General features: G+C 35.7%; 1 protein-coding gene across 1 annotated transcript in view; it reads right to left on the bottom strand.

The window, feature by feature from the left end:
* Positions 1 to 15,586: 15,586 nt before the first annotated feature.
* ARHGAP18 (Rho GTPase activating protein 18) overlaps positions 15,587 to 20,109 on the bottom strand; it is a 182,710-nt gene continuing 178,187 nt past the window's right edge. Inside the window, exons 14-15 of the mRNA XM_069077434.1 lie at positions 19,099 to 19,160; positions 15,587 to 17,170 (exon numbers count right to left, since the gene is read on the bottom strand). Coding sequence (XP_068933535.1) covers positions 17,079 to 17,170; positions 19,099 to 19,160 — 154 coding nt within the window. The 3' untranslated portion in view covers positions 15,587 to 17,078. The remainder of the gene's footprint in view (positions 17,171 to 19,098; positions 19,161 to 20,109) is intronic.

Raw genomic sequence — 20,109 nt, 5'->3', positions numbered from 1 at the left:
CAATTGTTAAAAGGGACACATTCAGAAACCTTTGCAGGGCTTGTGTGAGTTGATGCAGAGCAAAGTAAAAAGAAAAAAAATGACCAGGAGAACAATTTATATAATGACTACATTAGAAATAAAAACAACTGTGAAAGTTTGAGACCTAAGATCAATGCACTGATCAGTTACACCTCTAAAGGTCATGGTAATAGACTAGAAGCAATGGTAACATTACCAGTATGGATGGGTCAGTAATGCACCAGAGGGGGAGAATGATGAGACAAACATTTTTGCAGATGGCCAACATGTAGATTTGCTTTTTTTGACTAAATTTACTGATTACAAGAGAGGAAGAAAAAAGTGAATGATAAGTGGCAATAAAATATTTTAAAAATGCATAGAACAGGGGCAACTAGGTGACACAATAAATATAGCACCAGCCCTGGAATGAGTTCGATACAAGGAGCTGAGTTCAAATACAACTTCAGACACTTGACACATTTACTAGCTATGTGACCTTGGGCAAATCACTTAGCCCCAATTGCCCTGTCTTCCCCCTCCAAAAAAAAATGCATAGAACAGAACAAAAGAAGTTTCAGAGGGAAACAAACATGTGTAACAGCTTTTGAACAAAGATGTCATGATGTATCATATACTTTAAAAAAGAATATGAAATAAAAATCCATGGTTCATTAAACAATCTTTTTTTCTTCTTTTCATATGAAAATGTCAAGTTCAGAATGAAAGAAAATTTTAAAATATGTATATATATATATATTTGTTAAAAGAAAGAAAAATAGCCAGTTGTCAATACAGTCAGAGGCTTACTTCTTGGTATTTTAATGTCACAAGATCATTATTACCATTCAAAGTCATAGTAACTTTTTAATACCTTTAATAGCTTTTAATATTTTCCTCACATATATTTAATTTCTGGTCCACTGTGACCTGTGTTCCTCTTCTACCACAGCTTTGCTTGGTTAGTCTCTTTTTATCCTATAACAATGTATATCATTTTTTTATCCTTCAGAGTTCTACTTTATAGTTGTCCTTTATGTATTTCATTCCATTCTCAGAAATATAATTTGCTTATTCAAAATTGTTATACCATTTGCTCAATTCAATTCAATCACACAAAGAACTAAAATATTTGTAATGAAAGCATAGACCTATGGTTATATTTTGTGGGATCCATTAGATTGTAAGCTCTCTGAGGGCAAGGACTATCTTTTGCATCTTTCTGAAGCCCCAGTGCTTTAGCATAATGTCTGGCACCGTAGTAGGTGCTTATATATTTAGTGAAATGAATTGTTCTACTCAATATATTCTTCTGAGTAAAATGTAACCTTTATTATAAGATCCTTCAACTTCTTCAGTTCATTTTCTTTCCATAAGTTACAGAATACCTTATAAGATCCTTTGACTTACTCAGTTCATTTTCTTTCCATAAGTTATGGAATACCCAAAAGAAATAATATACATAAACCAGCTTCTATTTACATTTTAGTAAATAATTCTCCATGTACTGCTCCTCATAAATCTTGCTCTAAGTATTTTGTAAAACACCATGTTTTCCAGTCCAAGGAATAGGCCTCAGTCTAGAAACAAAGGATTATAGTGAGCTTAACAGTAGACATTATTTTAATTACTGCGTATGAAAATGCAGAAAGGCAGTGATGACAAATTAGCTTCTCTCAGTAAAGACTGTTAAATGAGAAGCTAACCAAGAAACATCTCTTTTGGGGTGATAAAAGCACCAATTCTTCCTTTAGCAGCAAACTCTCCAGCTTCCCTCATTTAGAAACAGGTACCAGTATCATGTTGGCTAGTCTCAGAAAGAATTAAAAAGAAAAACTCAACAACAGCAACAAAATTTCGATTTACAGATGAGAAAATGAGACCCAGGGAAGTTGGGTAACCTTTCCAAGACCATACAGTGAAAATCAGCAACTGATATTTGAGATATAAAATTAGATGAGAATGGGAGAATAAAATCATAGGGAGAGCAGTATCTGTTCATTTTTGTGTGTAAAAAGGAAAGAAAGGGCAATGACCATGAATTCTCCAACCCTTAAATGTTAAAGTTATTTTGCAGCATTGTACCTAATCATTTTTTCCAGTCTGACCAATTATTTCCTTGGGTCACTTTTCAGACCACAGTAGTCTAGCTAAACTTAAATATACTTGTTATAAAGAACTGAAATTTTTGTGGAGTAGTGACTATATTTTTTTAAATACATTTTGTATATAATGATATATTTTGTATTTCATTTATATTATCCACTGTGTCCCTTCTCCTACTCCCTCCCAGAGAGTCACTTCTTATAACAAAGAATGAAAAAAGAGAAAGAAAAGTAACTGACACATCAAAAAAAAAAAGTCTCCCATTATATGTGGTATTTCATTTCCATCCTTCACTACCTCTGCAAAGAAGTGGGAGGTGGCAGGTTGGGAGAAGGAGGTTTTGGAGGTTTAGAAGCTATTTTATATTATTCACAAGTGACTAAGAATTTTTTTTATCAGATAATCCAAATTTCATACTTTCTGGCACTTCCCTCTTTACTTAAAAGAACAAAAAAAAAAACCCACTTCTCCCACATCTTCAGTCAAATAACCACCTTATTAGCCTTCTGACAATTTTAGCTAATTCAATGTAAACTAAACAACATGGAAAATAGAACATAGTTAATGATCAAATTATAGAATTGACTTACCCAAAGACACACAACCAATCAGGAGCATAGCTTGAACCAGAAATTAGATCTCTAGACCTTTAGTCCAAGACTCTTTCTGTAGTGTTGTCATCCAAATGGATTCAGTTTGACTTTTCTTTCAAGACTAGAAATACTAGGTGCTTCCTGGCCTTAGTGAAATAATAACTGGCTTTTTTTAAATGGCATCTTTAAGTTTGCAAAGTGCTTTAAAAATATTATCTCATTTTATACTTACAACAACTTTATGATGTGGATACTATTCTTGTTCCCATTATACAGATTAGGAAACTGAGGCACTGCTAGGTTAAGTGACTTCCCCTGGGTTACATAGCTCTTACCTATGGTTCTGAATTCAGTCATCCTAACTCTACGTCCTTTGCTCTGTCCCCTGTTCCACCTAGCTGCCTGTAAAATCTATCAGTCACTGACTTCTGACGTCTTCAATTCCAAAAAGCTCCAGAAAGTAGTGATGCTTGTGGTGTGTGTGTGTGTGTGTGTGTGTGTGTGTGTGTGTGTGTGTGTGAGAGAGAGAGAGAGAGAGAGAGAGAGAGAGAGAGAGAGAGAGATCTTGCATTGTCGTCTTAAATCTTACAACTTTCAGAGAAGCACAATGGAATACTATTTGGAAGCTATTTTATATTATTCAAAAGCTGCTACTAAAAATGTTTTGTCAAAAAAGAAAACACCCAAATTTAATTCTTTCTGGCACTTTCTCTACTTAAAAATACCAAAACTCCCATATCTTAAGTCAAATAACAGTCTTTTTAGCTCTCTAATAATTTTAGCTAATTCAGTGTAAACTAAATAATATAGAACATGAAAAATATTTAATGATGGAATCATAGAGTTGGAAGAAGTTTTAGAGATCACATAGTTCTTTCCTTCCCCCTGCCCCAGATTAAATGACTTGCCCAAATCATTGGGCAATTTCCCTTGCCAGGCAGACAATTGTGTGGCTAAATGAGAGGTAGCCTAGAGTAGCAGAAACAGCACTGGACTGTGAATCAGGGAAGTTTGTTGTTCACTCAGGTTTGACTCTTTATAACTCCAGTATGTGGTTTTCTTAGCAAAAACACTAGAGTGGTTTGTCATTTCCTTCTCCAGTGGATTAACTGGAACCGAGATTAAGTGACTTGTCCAGGGTCACGCAACTAGTGAGTATCTGATGTCAAATTTGAACTCAGGACTTCCTGACTGCAGACCCAGCACTTTATCCACTGAGTCACCTAGCTACTTCAAGGGAAGAGCTTAGTTTAAAAACTGCCTCTAACACTTAATAGCTATGCAACCATGGGCAGGTCCCTAATCTTCAGTTAGTTCATCCATAAAATGGGAGAGAATAATGCCTGTATTACCTGTCTCAAAGGATTGTAGGGAGGAATTGGGATATATGTAAAGTTCAAGTCTCAAAAGGGTATGTAAATGTCAGCTATTTTTATTATTACACCCTAGAATGGGGTTTGAGGCACTTAGAAGAAAGGTAGTGAAAGAACTAGAAAGAACAGAGTTTGAATGCTGATTGAAGCAAACTACCTGTTCTCTTTCTTTTTGTGGTTTGGTTTTGTTTCTTCTTTCCCATTGTTCATTCTATCTGTTACAGTCCTTCTTTATAACCTGACTAATGTCTAATGTGAAAGTATTTGCAGATCCTATACTTGATTGCATGCCGGCATGGGGGAAGAAAACTTGAAACTCAAGGGATTGTGGAACTGAATCTTGTAAACTAAAAGGAAACAAACAAATTAATCAAGACAAAAAAAAAATAAAATAAAATTGGAGAAAAAAATAAAAAGAAGAAGAAAGGGAGTATCACTTTTAAAGTAAGCAGCTACTCAATGCTTTCCAAACCATATTTAAGTTTTCTTGACATGTAAAAAGGATGACAGGTATGAAAGCTATCTCAAGATTTACCATTTGAAAAAGTGGTTTATGAAAGGCATGAAAGTCCTAATCATTAGTTCATTGTCAATATTTGTAGAGTGGCTGCTGGAAAATCAGAAGAAAAATTAGAAAAATTTCTTCCTTAGAATCTTTGCACTGCAAAGCGGATTCCTTTTTCCATTTATGGACTGACAATAGAAGAATGTGTCTTAAGGCAGAGATTACATAAAAGCCTTCATTTTGTAAAGGTTACAAAAGCAGTAACAAAAGGTGAGCTTTGAGCTGCCAAGGGCAGAGATGGCTAAACTTCAAAAGGGTATGAGAGAGCCTAGAGTAGGTCTGCCTCTCTGAAGCTTGCCTGAGCTAGGGCCTTTCATTGAGAAATCAAGACTTGCAATCTTGAGATAAAAAGCTTGCTTGTGAGAAAGTTAGTATGCTTTGTTTTAGATGGAAATATCACAAAGGCAATTTTGCTCTTAACAAATGTTTCTCTCTTGGATAAAACAGATACAGCACAGTACCACGTATGAAAATTATACATGAAAACATTCCAGAAAAATTTAAACATTCAACAAAAAAGACAATTAAAAAGTGCCTGTGTCATAAAAAAAGTGCTTGTGTTCACACTCTGTAGCATATCTGTGACATATGTGAGTTATATGGTCTAGTATTTTAGCAAATAAAAGTGATTCTACTTATTGCTAAGCCTAAGGGAATGGGCATTCCCTCATAGGGTGATAGAGTTGAAAAGAATCTGAGAGGTCAACTAGCTTCAAATCCTCATTTTTCAAATGAGGGAACTCAAGGAGGTTTTGCTACTTGCCTGAGTTCACCTAGCTAGTAAAAAGTCAAGTGGGAGCTTGAATTCTGACCCAGTAGAGACTCAAAATCTAAGGCTACATCCATTTGGTCATACTGCCTCTTGCTGAATCAAAAGTGTTCAGCTAAAGAAAGTTCCCTGGGGCAGCTAGGTGGCGCAGTGAATAGAGCACCGGCTCTGGAGTCAGGAGAACTTGAGTTCAAATCTGACCTCAGACACTTAACACAAAAGCTAGTCGTGTGACCTTGGGCAAGTCACTTAACCCCAGTTGCCCTCCAAAAAAGCAAAAATAAAAAAAAATTTAAAAAAAAAGAAAATTCCTTTCCCTAATATTCAGTGCACAAGCTATATGTGTATATGTATGTATATATATATATATATATATTCATTTACGTAACTATACATATGTGTGTATATGCTTGCTAACTACATATGGTAGAAAAGTAAAAAATATCACTATACTAGCTCAGATGGAGTAGCTGGTGAAAAATGGTAACAGCTCCAGGCTTAACCTGAGCTTCATTCACTATCACAGAAAAAAAAAAAGTATTGCTGTCTCAGGCCTCATTTTCATCTAGAAGTGAAATTACTGAGACATAGCCTTGGGCAATTCCATTGAGGAAGGAAAAGAACTTCTGTTAAGTATCCCATTTCTGCCAAAAAGATAAAGGAAACCCAATAGAAAACAAGCTCTAGTAAATTTCCAGTGTTGATGATTCTTGCTAAATCAGTGAGTTCAGGATTTATGTTGGTTTCCCAACTTAATTTCCTTTAAAATGCATAACAGACTCGAAAACATACATTTATAGGGTTGTGTGTCCTATAGTCTGAAAGCCTATTTTCTTACAGTGGAAATTTGAGGTGATCGAGTAATGGGAAACATTTGAAATCAATTGGTCAAGGGCTTTTTCTATTAGATGAGATCCTCTCAGTCCCAGACTATCTCCTTTCACAATCTCATCAGGACTTTGCAACACATTTATCAGGTGATCCCTTTTGCTGAGACTCTTCTAAGTGGACTACCTCTTCTCCTTCCGAAAGCTGACATAACTGGTTACAGAATAGCTTTTATATCGTTACTGTAACTTGACAAGAGCTAACCAAAAGTAGAAAGGACTGCCTTGAGAGATGGATTCCCCTTCATCGGAGATTTTTTAGTCAATCCATGGGAAGACAGTTTGTAGAATATTACAGCAACAATTTGTTTTCAGGTACAAGTTGGATTTCATGGCTGCTGAGCTCCTGTGCAACCCCGAAATTCTGTGATTGTGTGAAATAACAGGAAAGGAAAGAAATTGTAAAGAGAAAGTATGCTTGATATTACTACAAGTAGAATAGAGAAGTAGATTCCCTCTTACTGGATGAAGGTCTTTAAGCAGACTGGATGACTGAAATTGCTTCTCAATTGGTCACCTTGTCTCAAGTCTCTTCCTTCAAAACTTCCTCCACATGGTGACCAAAGTAATTTTTTTAGAAGACAGTTCTGTTACCCCATTGCCCAATGAACATCAGTGCCACCTTGTTAATTGTAAATCCAAACATAAACAATTTGCCCTTTAAATCCCTTTACAACTTGCCTCCAACCTGTTTCCAGTCAAATTACACATTGCTTTCCTTTATGTACTCTAGACAAACTGGTCTTCATATTATTTCTTCTAAATGGCATCCCATCTCCCATATACTTTTAAAATAATATTTTATTTCCCCCCAATTACATGTCAAAACAATTTTAAACTCTTTTTAAAGCATTGAATCACATTCTGTCCTTCCCTCCCTTCCCCCTGAGATAGTAAATAATCTGATATCGCTTATTTTTGTACAATCATCCTATATACTTTTAAACCTTCCTAGAATGTTTCCTCCCCTCCTCTTAGATTCTCTGAGTTCCCTCAAGAATCAGCTGAAGTATCACCTTCTAAATGAAGATTTTCCTGATCTACTGCAAGTTGCTAGTACCTTCCACTGAAAAATGATTTTATATTTTGTATATTGTTTCCCTGAACTAGACTGAAAAGCTCTCCAAGGGAATGAACTATTTCACTTTTGTCTTTGTATCTCCGGAGCCTATTGAGCACACAGTAGGTCCTAAAAACTTCTAAACCTATTCTTTCTGTGATTTTCAATCCTGCTACAACCTGAATATTTCCTTAGGCAAGCACCCCTACTCTGACTACACTATGCTCCCTTATTAACCTTGACGAGTTCAACTTAACAGCACCTTCTAGTCATGAATCTCTTGCTCCTGTTTACTATCAATGATCACACCTTGCCAAACTCCAACCTTGAATCACTTCCACCATCCACACTTCCTTCATTCTTACTGATGCGCTAATGAACAGTTTTAGACTGTTAGGAAACCATGCTGACTTAGGTACACTACAGATTTGCTATCTAATCTCAATTGGGCCCTCAATGCAAAAATCTGTCATACCGTCATTGAACTCTTTTTCCACTCACCATAACTACTTCAGACATTCTCTTCTCTATTCAAACCTTCCACCTCTTCCTACTCTCTTAATTGAGAACCTCACCATATATGTGATCCATAGAATGTGGGAAGTTTTCTCTTCTTCCTGACATCCTAAACCCCTTGTTACTGGTGCTGATGAGAACACAGCCCTTCTCTCTGCCAAGGCTACTTCTCTTCTCCCATGTTCTTCTGTACCCTCCACAATCTAATTTGTAACTTCATCATTCCACTGAAAATGCTCACCATTTAAATCAAATCAAAAAGTCACCATCGTTACCTTTATTTACCAACCTTTTCTTCATTCTCATTAAGTAATTCAAAGGCCTTTTCTTAATTCTCATCCTTTATGACCTTGTAAAGACTTTATATGACCCCTCCGTACCACTTGACCTTTTATTCCTAAGTTCTCTCTCCTCTCTGAGTTTTTATGACTGATAATTCCTTTTCAATCTTTTTTTCTAGTTCCTTATCTATGTCATGCCCATAAACTATAGGTGTAGCCCCCAAAGGCTCTCCCTCTTCTTTCTCAACTGATGATTTTCATTCCAGTCTGTTCAATCATCATCTCTATGCAGATCTATATTTCCAGTCCTGGTCTCTCTCCTGAGCACTAGAATCTGAATCACCAATAACCTGTGGGAATTTGGAACTGTATGTCCCTTATACAGCTCAAATTCAACACGTCCAGAACAGAATTGTTTCCCCCTGTAACCCCTATCAAATCACACTTCTTCAGAATTTACCTACTATTGCCAAGGCCATCACAATCCTTTGCCAAGTTTGCAACTTAGGTGCCATCTTTGATTCCCCATTCTCACTTCCCTATACAAGTAATTGTCAAACCTTTTCATTTCTATCTCGATAGCCCATCCTGTCTACCCACACAGCCACCACCTTGTGCAGACCCTCATCACTTCTTGTCTCAATTAATGGAAAAACCTCCTAATTCTCCTTGTTTTCTTTATTTCAATCCATCCTTTACATAGCTACCAGTGATTTTCTTAAAGCACAGATCCAACCATATTATCTTACTTCTCAATAACTATAGTGACTCCCTATTTCCTCTGGGATCATATAAAAGTTCCTCTATTTGGCACTGAAAGCTCTTCACAATCCACTCCCCTTCTATCTTTCTGGGTTTTTGACACAGTCCTATAGAGTCCTACTTGCTGATCTTTACACATGCCACTCTACCTTTCTGCCTTTGCACAGGCTGTGCTATGAACCAGGATGCTTTCCCCCCTCATGTACTCTTAGAATCTTAGGTTTTCTTCAAGACTCAACTTAAGCACTAAATGCTACAGGATGCCTTTCCTGGTCTCCAGATGGTAATGGGCTTCCCTCCAAGATTCCCTTCTATCTACTTTGTATAGACTTTGTATTTACAACATCAATATCTAAATTTATACACACGTTGGCTCCCTCCATTGGAATGTAAACTCCTTGATATCTTCATAACCCCAGTGCTTGTTTTAGAAAGCTAGGTGGTAGGGGGATAATGGCTGGTCCTGGAGTCAGAAATTCAGAGTTCAAATTCTGAGTTCAAATTCAGCCTCAGATACTTACTAGTTGTATGACCCTGAGCAAGCCACTGCTTCACTGTCATCATCTGTCAAATGGGTATATATGGTCAAATAATATAATAGCACCTACCTCCCAAGGTTGTTGTGAAGAGAAAATATTTGCAAAAGGTGTTTTGGAAACCTTAAAGCACTATATAAACGCTAGTTACAATAACTATAGTTATAATAATAATTAATGTTGCTACTCATTTCTTAGGTATCCTACAGAGGTTGTTTTAGTTGAAACCCAAAATTCTGTGATTTTCATGTCATGCTACCCTCGGCTTAAAGAAACTAGAATGAAGATGAAATGTTTATGTGCTTTAAAGTAGTGCAAAAGGTAAGTATTATAAGGTCAGGGTTAAAAGTACAGATGTTGAAAATCAATGTGAACGAAAGTGATTTGCTTGAAATGAGGTTCTGCTGGAAGCTAATTCTCAGAATTTCTGATTAAAGAATAGATTCTCCAACAATAGAAGCAGTAGGTACCATAGCAGAGTTCCTAGTCCCATAGCTTTATTGTTTTCATCAGACCTTATCTTAGGTTTTATCTAGGCAATCCTATTATTATGAATGCTCAGTCCCCTTTCTGCTGCTATTTTAGGTTTCATTTTAAAAAAATCAAGGGAAAGAGTCCTTCAACCAATAAATCAATCAATGAGTATTTATTAAGTGCTCAACTAGGCAAGGTGCTAAGAACTAGTAATATACAAAGACAAAAGTGTAACAGACTGCCCTCTGGGAGCATGTGTGTGTACAATTACATGCATGTTATATATATAATAGATGATGAGATGGAGACAGATGAAATGAAAACCAAGTAGTTTGGGAATAGAGGCAGAAGCTGTGGGGATCAGGAAAGTTTTTGTGCACAGTGCTGGGGCCTAAGCCGAATCTTGAAGGAAACCTGGGATACCAAAAGTCAGAGGTGAGGAGGGAGAACTAGACATTGGAGATAGTTGATACAAGAGACCAGAGATGATATGACATGTGATTTTAAACCAACAAGTAGTCCAAAATGGCTGAATTGTAGCATGCTATGAGGGGAGTAATGTCTAAAAAGAATGGAAAGGTAGGAAGGGGCCAGGTTGAGAAGAAATAATTTTAAATGCCAAGCAGGCAAGTTTATATTTGATCCACGGGAGTTTATTGACTGGGAGGGTGGGGTGGCTTGGAGGGGGAGGGCAGAGGGAGGGAGAGAGAGGAGAAGCGTGGTATAATCAGATTTATGCTTTAGAAAAGTTACTTCAGTGGATGTTCAGAAGTCGTATTGGAATGGGGATAGGCTTCAGGCAGGCAGACCAAATTGAAGACTTTTCAAGTGCTATCATATCCCGGGATTACTTGATGACAAATTCATAGAGCTTGTATATTACAGGGATGCAAAAGAACCAGAGGCTATACATGAACAAGACTCCACGAATTTAAATACTGAGGCCAATGGGAACTTTGGGAGGATTTTGCTGTCAATATTAAGTATATGGTAAATGCCAAATTGGCAGGGGGGGAGGGGGGAGGAGGGGTACTGGGAATCAAGCAACCAGAAATAGTAGAACAATGAACTGAGAACTAACTATGGGGATCAATAATTTCAACTGGGGGTACGAGCACAAAATCACCCAAAGAGCCAGCAAGTTGCCTTGCAATAAAGATGAGGTCATCTTCCTGAGTTCAAATCTGGCTTTAATAATAGAAGGGAGGAAAGACTGGGAGGGAGTAATATGAAGCAAAACATTTTTGAGAAGGGACAGGGTGAAAGGTGAAAGAAAATAGAGTAAAAGGTGATGGGGAAGAGGATGGAGGGAAATACAGTTAGCAATGCTGTGAAAAAAACTTTGAAGCCATTTTCTCTGATAAAGGCCTCATTTTTCAAACATATAGAGAACTGAGTCAAATTTGTAAAAATCAGAGCCATTCCCCAGTTGCTAAATGATCAAAAGATATGATCAGTTTTCAGATGAGGTTATCAAAGTTATTTATAGCCATATGAAAAAATATTCTAATTCACTATTGATTAGAGAAATGCAAATTAAATAAAACAATTCTGAGGTACCACCTCATATCTATTAGACTAATATGATAGAAAAGGTAAAAGAGGGAATGTGGGAAAAAACGAGACTTGAATGCACTGTTCGTGGAATTGGGAAATGATTCAACCATTTTTTTTTTTTTGCTTTTTGGAGGACAATTGGGGTTAAGTGACTTGCCCAAGGTCACACGGCTAGTTTTTTGTGTTAAGTGTCTGAGGCCAGATTTGAACTCAGGTCCTCCTGAATCCAGGGCCAGTGCTCTATTACATGCACCACCTAGCCACCCGATTCAACCATTCTGCAGAGCAATTTGGAACTATGCCCAAAGGCCTATAAAATCATGCATACCCTTAGACTTACAATAATATAACTAGGTCTGTATCCCAAAAGAGATTGTTTAAAAAAGGAAAAGAAGGGGCAGCCAGGTGGCGCAGTGAGTAAGAGCACTGGCCCCAGAGTCGGGATGACCTGGGACCCAATCCGGGCTCAGATACTTAGCACCACACCCAGAAATAACTGGCCGTGTAACCTTGAGCAAGTTACTTAACCCCAATTGCTTAAAAAAAAAAAAAGGAAAAGGAAATATATGCACAAAAATATTTATAGCAGCAATTTTCTGGGGATAAAGAATTAGAAGTTGAAGGGATGCCCTCAACAGTTGGAGAATGGCTGAAGAAGTTGTGGTATATGATTATGATGGAATACAGTTGTACTATAAGGAATGATGAGCAGGATTCTTTCAGAAAAACCCGGAAAGACTTTCATGGAGTGATGCAAAGTGAAATGTACTGTGCACAAAGTAACAACAATATTTTAAGGTGATTAGCTCTGAATGATTTAGCTATTCTCAGCAATATGACAATCCAAGACAACTCTGAAGCACTTATGATGAAAACTGCTATCCATCCCCAGAGAAAGAACTGATGGTGTCTGAATAAGGATTGAAGCACATTTTTTAACTTAATTTTTCTTGAGTTTTTTTTCTTGTCTTTTCTTTTGTTTTCTTTCACAACATGACTATTATGACTGTTTTGCATGACTCCACAGGTATAACCTATATGGAATTGCTTACCTTCTCAATGGCAGATGAAGGGGAGGGAAGAAAGGAGAGAACTTTGAATTCAAAGTTTTAAAAACAAATGTTAAAAACTGTTTTTACATGTAGCCAAGTAAAAATTGAATAAAAACTTAAAAAAATCTGGCCTTAGTTACTAGCTGTGAGGCTTAATCCTGTTTACCTTAGTTTTCTCATCTGTAAAATGACCTGGAGTAGGAAATGGCAAACCACTATAATACCTCTGCCAAGAAAACCCCAAATGGGTTAAGGAAGGGCCAGATATGACTGAAAAAAATGACTTAACAACAGCAAAGATGAGTAATAAAGAATAAGAAACAGATAGCAGCTCATCTGGTTTCTTGGCTGAGTTGAAAAGATTTCTGTCTTATATGATAGTGCTGTGAATTATCTAGGATAACCTTACCTTGACAGCACAGCTCTTATCTCTGTTGTTACTGTCCTTATGTCTGTATGGAGCCACTACATGCTCAAAAAATGGCCTTTGCTGCTGATATCACACTACAAATGCATGGACTGGATTGTCTAAATATAAGGGGGCAAAGAACTGCTCTATATAATAAAGTTTCTTAAATCTCAAAGCAAGGAAATTATACGAATGACATGATTCATAAAATGAAACATTGGAGACCTCACTCTCTTGCTCAAAAACATGGCTCCTCAAATCAAACTCTAAATCCTGACACTCAAGGTCCTAGGTGATACAGGAATCAGTCTCCTTTTTCCATTCTGATCTCTATTTGCCTCCCTGTAAAAATCCCTTTTTCTAGACAATCAGGACTGCTTGCCTTATCCCAAACTTTCTCATCATGGGACCTTTGCTTATGCTATTCTTTTGCTTTGTGATGTCCCTTACCCCCACTTCCATGAGTAAAAAATCCACCATCCATCAAGGCCCTGGCCAGCTCCAGTGCTGCCCCCTTCATAAAGAGTTCCCTCACCTGGTCTCTCTCCCAAAGGTATCTTTCCTACCTCCGAGCTTATTCAACTTTCTTAGCACCTGTCTGATGGCCTTTCCTTTTGTAAATATATCTGATCTGCTTCACCAATCCATAAGATTCACATGGGCAAAAAGGTCATGAATCCCTGCACAGTGCCTAACTAGCACACTGTCCTTCACAATAATGGGAACTGTCTTTATATCATTTTATTCCCAAAAAAGTTGAAAATGGGAGAAACCATGCAGAATTGTACTGAAAACTTTTAACATCTGTATGTATGTTAAGAAAGGTTTTAGAGGGAAATGAATCAAGTGAAGGATGATGTCTTTGATCCCCTGCCCTCTTCCCCACATTAAGGCATTACTGAAAAGTATTCCTGTTGACTTCAAAGATCCAAGCTATTACTTTTCTCAGTATGGCTTCTGCTACACAAATGGTTGATTATGCTTAAGGCTCATCATTCATTTTTCAAACACCTTAGTTTGCCTTCAAATTTGGGGTTGTAAATAACTTAAAATATACACTTAGTTCTACATTGTAACTGTTTATGTCATTCCATTATATTAATTTACCTATGTATATGAAAATTCACTAATAAATATATTTGCGCTTAATAATAACAATTAAATCAATGAAATAAGAGAAGGGGGAAGGAAAAGAGGAAAGGTAATTTTAGAAGATAAGCACCCAGCAGGATGAAATGATACCTATGTGATCCAATTCTTTCTAACCTTTACACCTTAGTATTTTGACAGATAAGGATGATGTCCATTACACAGGATTATTTTAGAAAATTCACTGTAATATCAGTTTCAGAATTTCTAAAGTCTAGGTGTATTAGATCCTAATCCATCAGTGTTCCATAGTTTGCAGAGTTCAGAAATAAAAGACTATCTGGGCAATACTGCCACCTACTGACAAGTATTTAAGAAACATTCATGAAGGCAAAAAGAGATAATCCCACTGAATAGAAAGGACAAACCTGAAAAATCGCATGACTTTTAACTGCTTTTCCCAAAGGGAATTTGCAGGGGATTTTCAATAACATTTGCAACAAAGGTTTTTAATAGTACCAAACTAAAAGGACCTCATTCAGAAAAGATAAAGCATACATAATAAAAACAAAACCCTTTCTATCTTTTTAAAACCTAGCTCTTCTGCTCTCTACACTACAACAATCTCCTTTAGAGTAGTTCCACATGACTCTCAACCCCAACATATTTGGTTTCTCTTTTGTGCTCTCTTACAAAAAACAGACAAGCAAAATATGCAACTCAGAGTGAAAATTCAAACAAAAAAGACAATAAGGAACTATGGGGGTGGAGGGGAGATAATGTAACATTATTTTAACATCAGAAAATTCTATCTTCACAGCTTATACAGAAGGACAATGAAATATGCCATCAAAGAAGGTTGTTGTTATTAGTGTTTTTAGAAAACATTTAAGGAAAAGATTATTTTTGTTGCCTTTTTTGGAGAGAAGTAAAGTTTTGCCCAGATAAAGGAAAATAAATGTCATCCTGAAGCTTCAATTGCAGGCATCAAAATTATGGACTAAATCTCAAAATCTAGCCACCTTCTATTCTCATCTTCCAAGCCTGGTGCCCTTTCCGTGGTGAGTATAGAACAATGGTGATGGGGAAAGAGCTGACAAGAATGGCAGAAAAATTACATTCCTCTGATTGATTTTAATCAGCATCTATCCTTTGTTGACAAAGTTCAGACATCTGGTTCTTTATAAAAATATTCCCTGTGAACCCTGCTTATTTCCTCATGTTAGACTGTTTTCATGATAATGCTGATAATGATGGAAAGAATGGTAAAGCATTATTTGGCATACATTTCATTAATATATATTGAGAAAATCAGGCATATGGTAAAATCTCCATTGAAATCTGTTAAAGGAGAGAAGTCAACAAGAGGGGAAAACAAGAAAGAAAACAATTTTATGTCTCCCACATGTCTTTCCACTTTGAAAGTTACATAATGGCCAGTGAAGAGTGGAAATCATCTGAAACTAAAAAAAAAAAAAAAATTAACAATTATAGCCTTTTTGGTTAAGCATGACTCATGCATTCATACAATTAGAAGTAATAATTCAAGAGAGTAGATAGATTAAGAAAAATGCATTTAATTATAAAAGATCTTATTTAAATAATAAAAAAGAGAAATGGCACGAAATCACCACAGTTATTTAAGCGATCATATCCACAGGATGCTTTTGTAATTATATGCTGAAAATTCACAACTCTTCTTCTTAACAACACTTTCCTCTTAATTAAAATGACATCAAGGGTCCCTGATAAAATGTATAAATTTTCCTAAGTCCTACCAAAAAGTGTCATAAACACAGTTTGTTGAGTTACTCATTTACATTGCCTTTTATTTACTACACTCAAAACTCATAAAATATTTACCATTTTTCTTCCATTTGATCCTTCTTATTTACATTACAGTCTCAAGATCTCTAGTCACAATATGGTTTGTGCAATAAAATTCCTGTGAATGGTACTTTCCACTACATATAATAAATTTATTCTGATTACTTTTCAAATAAGTCCACAAATATCAGCCTGCCCATATGCACTGGGTCCTACCAACTAGAATTATGCTAACCAGAAGACTTTTATAATTCTGCAACTATATAGAATGCATTCTCCAACCATTACTGCATTACATGACCTCATAGACATTTCTAATTCTGCTATGACAATGCAGAGCACCAGCTACCATTCTTTAAATTCCATTTAAAGGAATACAGAGCATTCTAAGTGGTTTGGCTTTCACTCTCTTGTTATCTATAATCCCATTCCTCGAGTGGATATATTTTATTTATTCTCAAACAGTAGTATTCGACAGCTCAGTGATAATTGGCAGTTTTTGACAATCCCATTTTCTTGACAGTGGATAGAGTTCTGTGCACGTGTCAGATATATGTAAAAAAATTTCTGTATCACCTCATGTGATATGGCAGGAGTAGCAAATAATTGTTAAGACAATGTCTCACTAATGTGAACATTAGCATTCTAACATTCCAAAATGTGCTACTCAAGTCAGCTGGTTCTAAGAGATGTACTATCTTAATAACTAGTCACATCTGGAATGTATTATCATCAGAAAAAAAAAGAAAAAGACCCTTTTTTAAAATAATGTAATCCTTATTCATGGGTTTAAAAAATGTACAGAGTATATATGATCAGAAAGGGGCATGGGAATTCATACACATACATTTTCCTATAATATTAAATCCAATAACCTCCACTAACTAGCACATGTTACAGAGTACATAACATAGGTCACAAACCAATTAATTTCCTTTGTATCTCACTCAAGGGACTTTTGTTTCCTAATAATAATAAAATCCATTATTCTGGCAGAAGCACAAATCATATTTAAAAAAAAAGAAAAATATTCTTTGGACTGTGCCAAATGGGAACAAAGTCAAGGGAGATTTATTTTTTTTTTAGGCTTCAAAGTGTCACTCATTAATTAATAGTAGGGCATATTAGAATAACAAAAGAATCCCACTATTTCTTTTATTTTCTGCAATCCAACAATTGTCATTGAGTTAGTCCACATAATTGCCTGCAGTGTGTAAGTCTTCTACGAAGGCTTGGACTTTATAACCCACTCAGCATTTGGGTTGAGTTGATATAAGTCCTTCATGTACGTATCATCCTCAAGGCAGCGTTCTCCTATTAAAGACACATATGTTACCAATTTATAGTGGTGGAAATGTCAATGTTACTTTTAAACTTAGGATCATTGATCTAGAACTAGAAGATATCTCAGAAGCCACCTAATCCAAACCCTTCTTTATTGATGAGGAAGGAGATGCCAGAGTTTAAGTCACTTGTCCAATGTTACATGGGTAATAAGTGGCAGAGGAGGAATTTGAACCCAGATCTTGACTCCTGACTCTAGAGTCAATGTTGTTTCCATGGTACAAGATAGTTTCACATCTTAATTCAGAAGCCTTGGACTTAAAAAAAAAAAAAAAACAGCTTCCCATTTTCTTTATTTTCTTTTATTTCATTCATTTATTTAATTTTCTTTATCCCCAAAAATTATTACCAAGGACAATATTGCAGAACTGTAAATAAATAAATTAGTATATATACCTACATGAATAAAGGAATTATTCACATAGAATATCTATGGATAACTAGTATTAAAAAAAAAACTAAAGAAGTAAGATGAGATATTTTAAATGAAGAGTTTCAAGAGATTCTTTCAAAGTTCAGGGTCAACAATTCTGAAAACACCTTAGTTCCAATAATATTTTCTCCCAATGTCCATCAGAAGCTTTCCTTTCATAGGACATGCCATATGTCATTCTTAACTCCCAAGAGAAAAGATGAAAAACTTAAAATTTTACCTAAACAAGAAGGAAATAGCTATGTATCTGATGATTAATTTTTGCAAAAATAGAATGGGAAAGGTTTTAACTTTAAATTTCTAATGTTTTTAAAATTTTTAAGAATGAGATACTGCTTCATTTACAGGCAACATCCTTTTTTAAAGTATCACAAACACATAAATTAAGCTTTCATTTGGAATAGATTCATAAAATCATAGATTTTTAAGGTGAAAGGGAACTCAGGGACCATACATGTTCAATGTCCTCCTTTTACAAGTGAGCCCAGAGAAGTTAAATGACTTTCTCCATGATCAAATCATGAGTCAGCAGTAGAAATGAGACTTTGACCTAAGTCTCTTGATTCCTAATCCAGTGGTCTGCAGGTTGTTTCAAAATCATTGCTTTAAAATTAAAATATCCTTTTTAAGTCATTTTCCATAATCATTTTAATATTCTTAATTTAAAAATAAAGTTAAGCTATTCTTTTTAAAGAATAAAAGAGATCTTTTTTATACTTAAATTCTTTTAAATGTCTATAAAACATTACAAAAAAGATTTTAAAAATCCACTTATGCTATTTCCATTCTCCATAAACAATGTTATAAGTTCCCAATATGTATAGAATATTAGGCAAACAATAACGAAAACTATAGTCAGAAGCATTTCAGGTTTCTTTCTTTCTTTTTTTTTTTTTGGAGGGGGGAAGGCAGGGCAAATGGGGTTAAGTGACTTGACCAAGGTCACACAGATAGAAGTGTTAAGTGTCTGAGGCCAGATTTGAACTACAGTCCTCCTGAGTCCAGGGCTGGTGCTCTATTCACTGCACCACCTAGCCGCCCCCCCCCCCAGGTTTCTTTCTTTAAAAAAAAAAATTATAACATTAAAAATACATTTTTGGCATTAAGTGCCTCATTCCTACAGGTAAGCTGTCATTCATTTGTGGAGGAAGTAGGATTTGGAAAATCTGCATCACCAGAGACCATGAGAGTCTTCTCTGTCGCAGGGAATTTGCCTGAATTTGAAATTAAATTTAGGAGAAGAATTTATGAGTAATGGTGGTTCCCACAGAGTCTGAAGGGAGAGGTTTGGTCATCCAGGATTCCTTCTTAAAAAGCCACGAGTAAGTAGATCCTAGACAAAACCACGACTTAGGAGCTTCTAAAATATTATTTTATATTCTTGACCCATTTCTCTCTATAGATACTAATAACAAATATTATAAATGTCAGCTCATATGGGGAAAGTAGAAAAACCTGGTCTTACCAATATTTCCTCCTATTTCATACAAAAAAACTTCCCCCTTCTTGAGTGTCTGGACAACTCCACTGTTGGAGAGAAAACAAACTGATTAGTCACACCATCAAACAGCTTGCAATCATATCCTTTTAATGTGCTAAGGGGATTCTAGGCTGTATGGAAAATTCACAACTTAGGCACACTGTAATTATCTACACATTTCTATTCTTCCCATCTGCTAAATGTGCAGAATCAGTAATAAGATGTCACCTGTAAATTAATATTAACTCAGCCACTCATGCATATCAAAGAAAAATAATAAATCACTATGTAAAGACATAAAATTTAATAGAAAATGCCCAATATATCAACTACCAATAAAATTATTAATATAAAAATTCATAGTTTCTCATATTGAAAAATCTAAAGACATAAGATTTCAAAGAAAATAACACACTAATATCCAATAATGTATGGTAGCCAGGCACCAAATAGACACTTAAATAGCTCTTAAAGAGAAATACTTCTACTCTATTTTTTCACATTTCTTTCATTCATTCAATAAATATTTACCAAGCATAGCACTGTGTTTGTGTCCTAAGAGGAATATCAAGATGTATAAGACCTAGTCTTTACCCTAAGGAACTTGAAATTCAATTGGAGAGACATACATTCATTATAAATATATATTCAATCTTAGGAATACATTAAAAAGAATCAGTTATATTTAATACATTCAATCTTAGGAATATATTAAAAGGAACCAGTTATATTTCTGGAACCAAGATTTCCAGGAAGTTGTTTATTTTTAAGGTTGTTTTTTCTCTCCCTAGGACTTTGGGTTCCATTTGGTGCTGAAGCAATAGCAGAGAGAGAGAGAGAGAGAGAGAGAGAGAGACAGAGAGACAGAGACAGAGACAGAGACAGAGACAGAGACAGAGACAGACAGAGAGAGAAAGAGAGAGACAGAGACAGAGACAGAGAGAGACAGAGAGAGAGAGACAGAGACAGAGAGAGAGAGAGAGAGAGAGAGAGAGA

Source organism: Petaurus breviceps, unplaced genomic scaffold (assembly GCF_028583685.1).
Source record: "Petaurus breviceps papuanus isolate PSGF00001 unplaced genomic scaffold, PetGlider_PUasm1.0 90977, whole genome shotgun sequence".
Classification (NCBI taxonomy): domain Eukaryota; kingdom Metazoa; phylum Chordata; class Mammalia; order Diprotodontia; family Petauridae; genus Petaurus; species Petaurus breviceps.
Note: the sequence above shows the minus strand (reverse complement) of the source record. Positions and strands in the feature narration are given on the sequence as shown.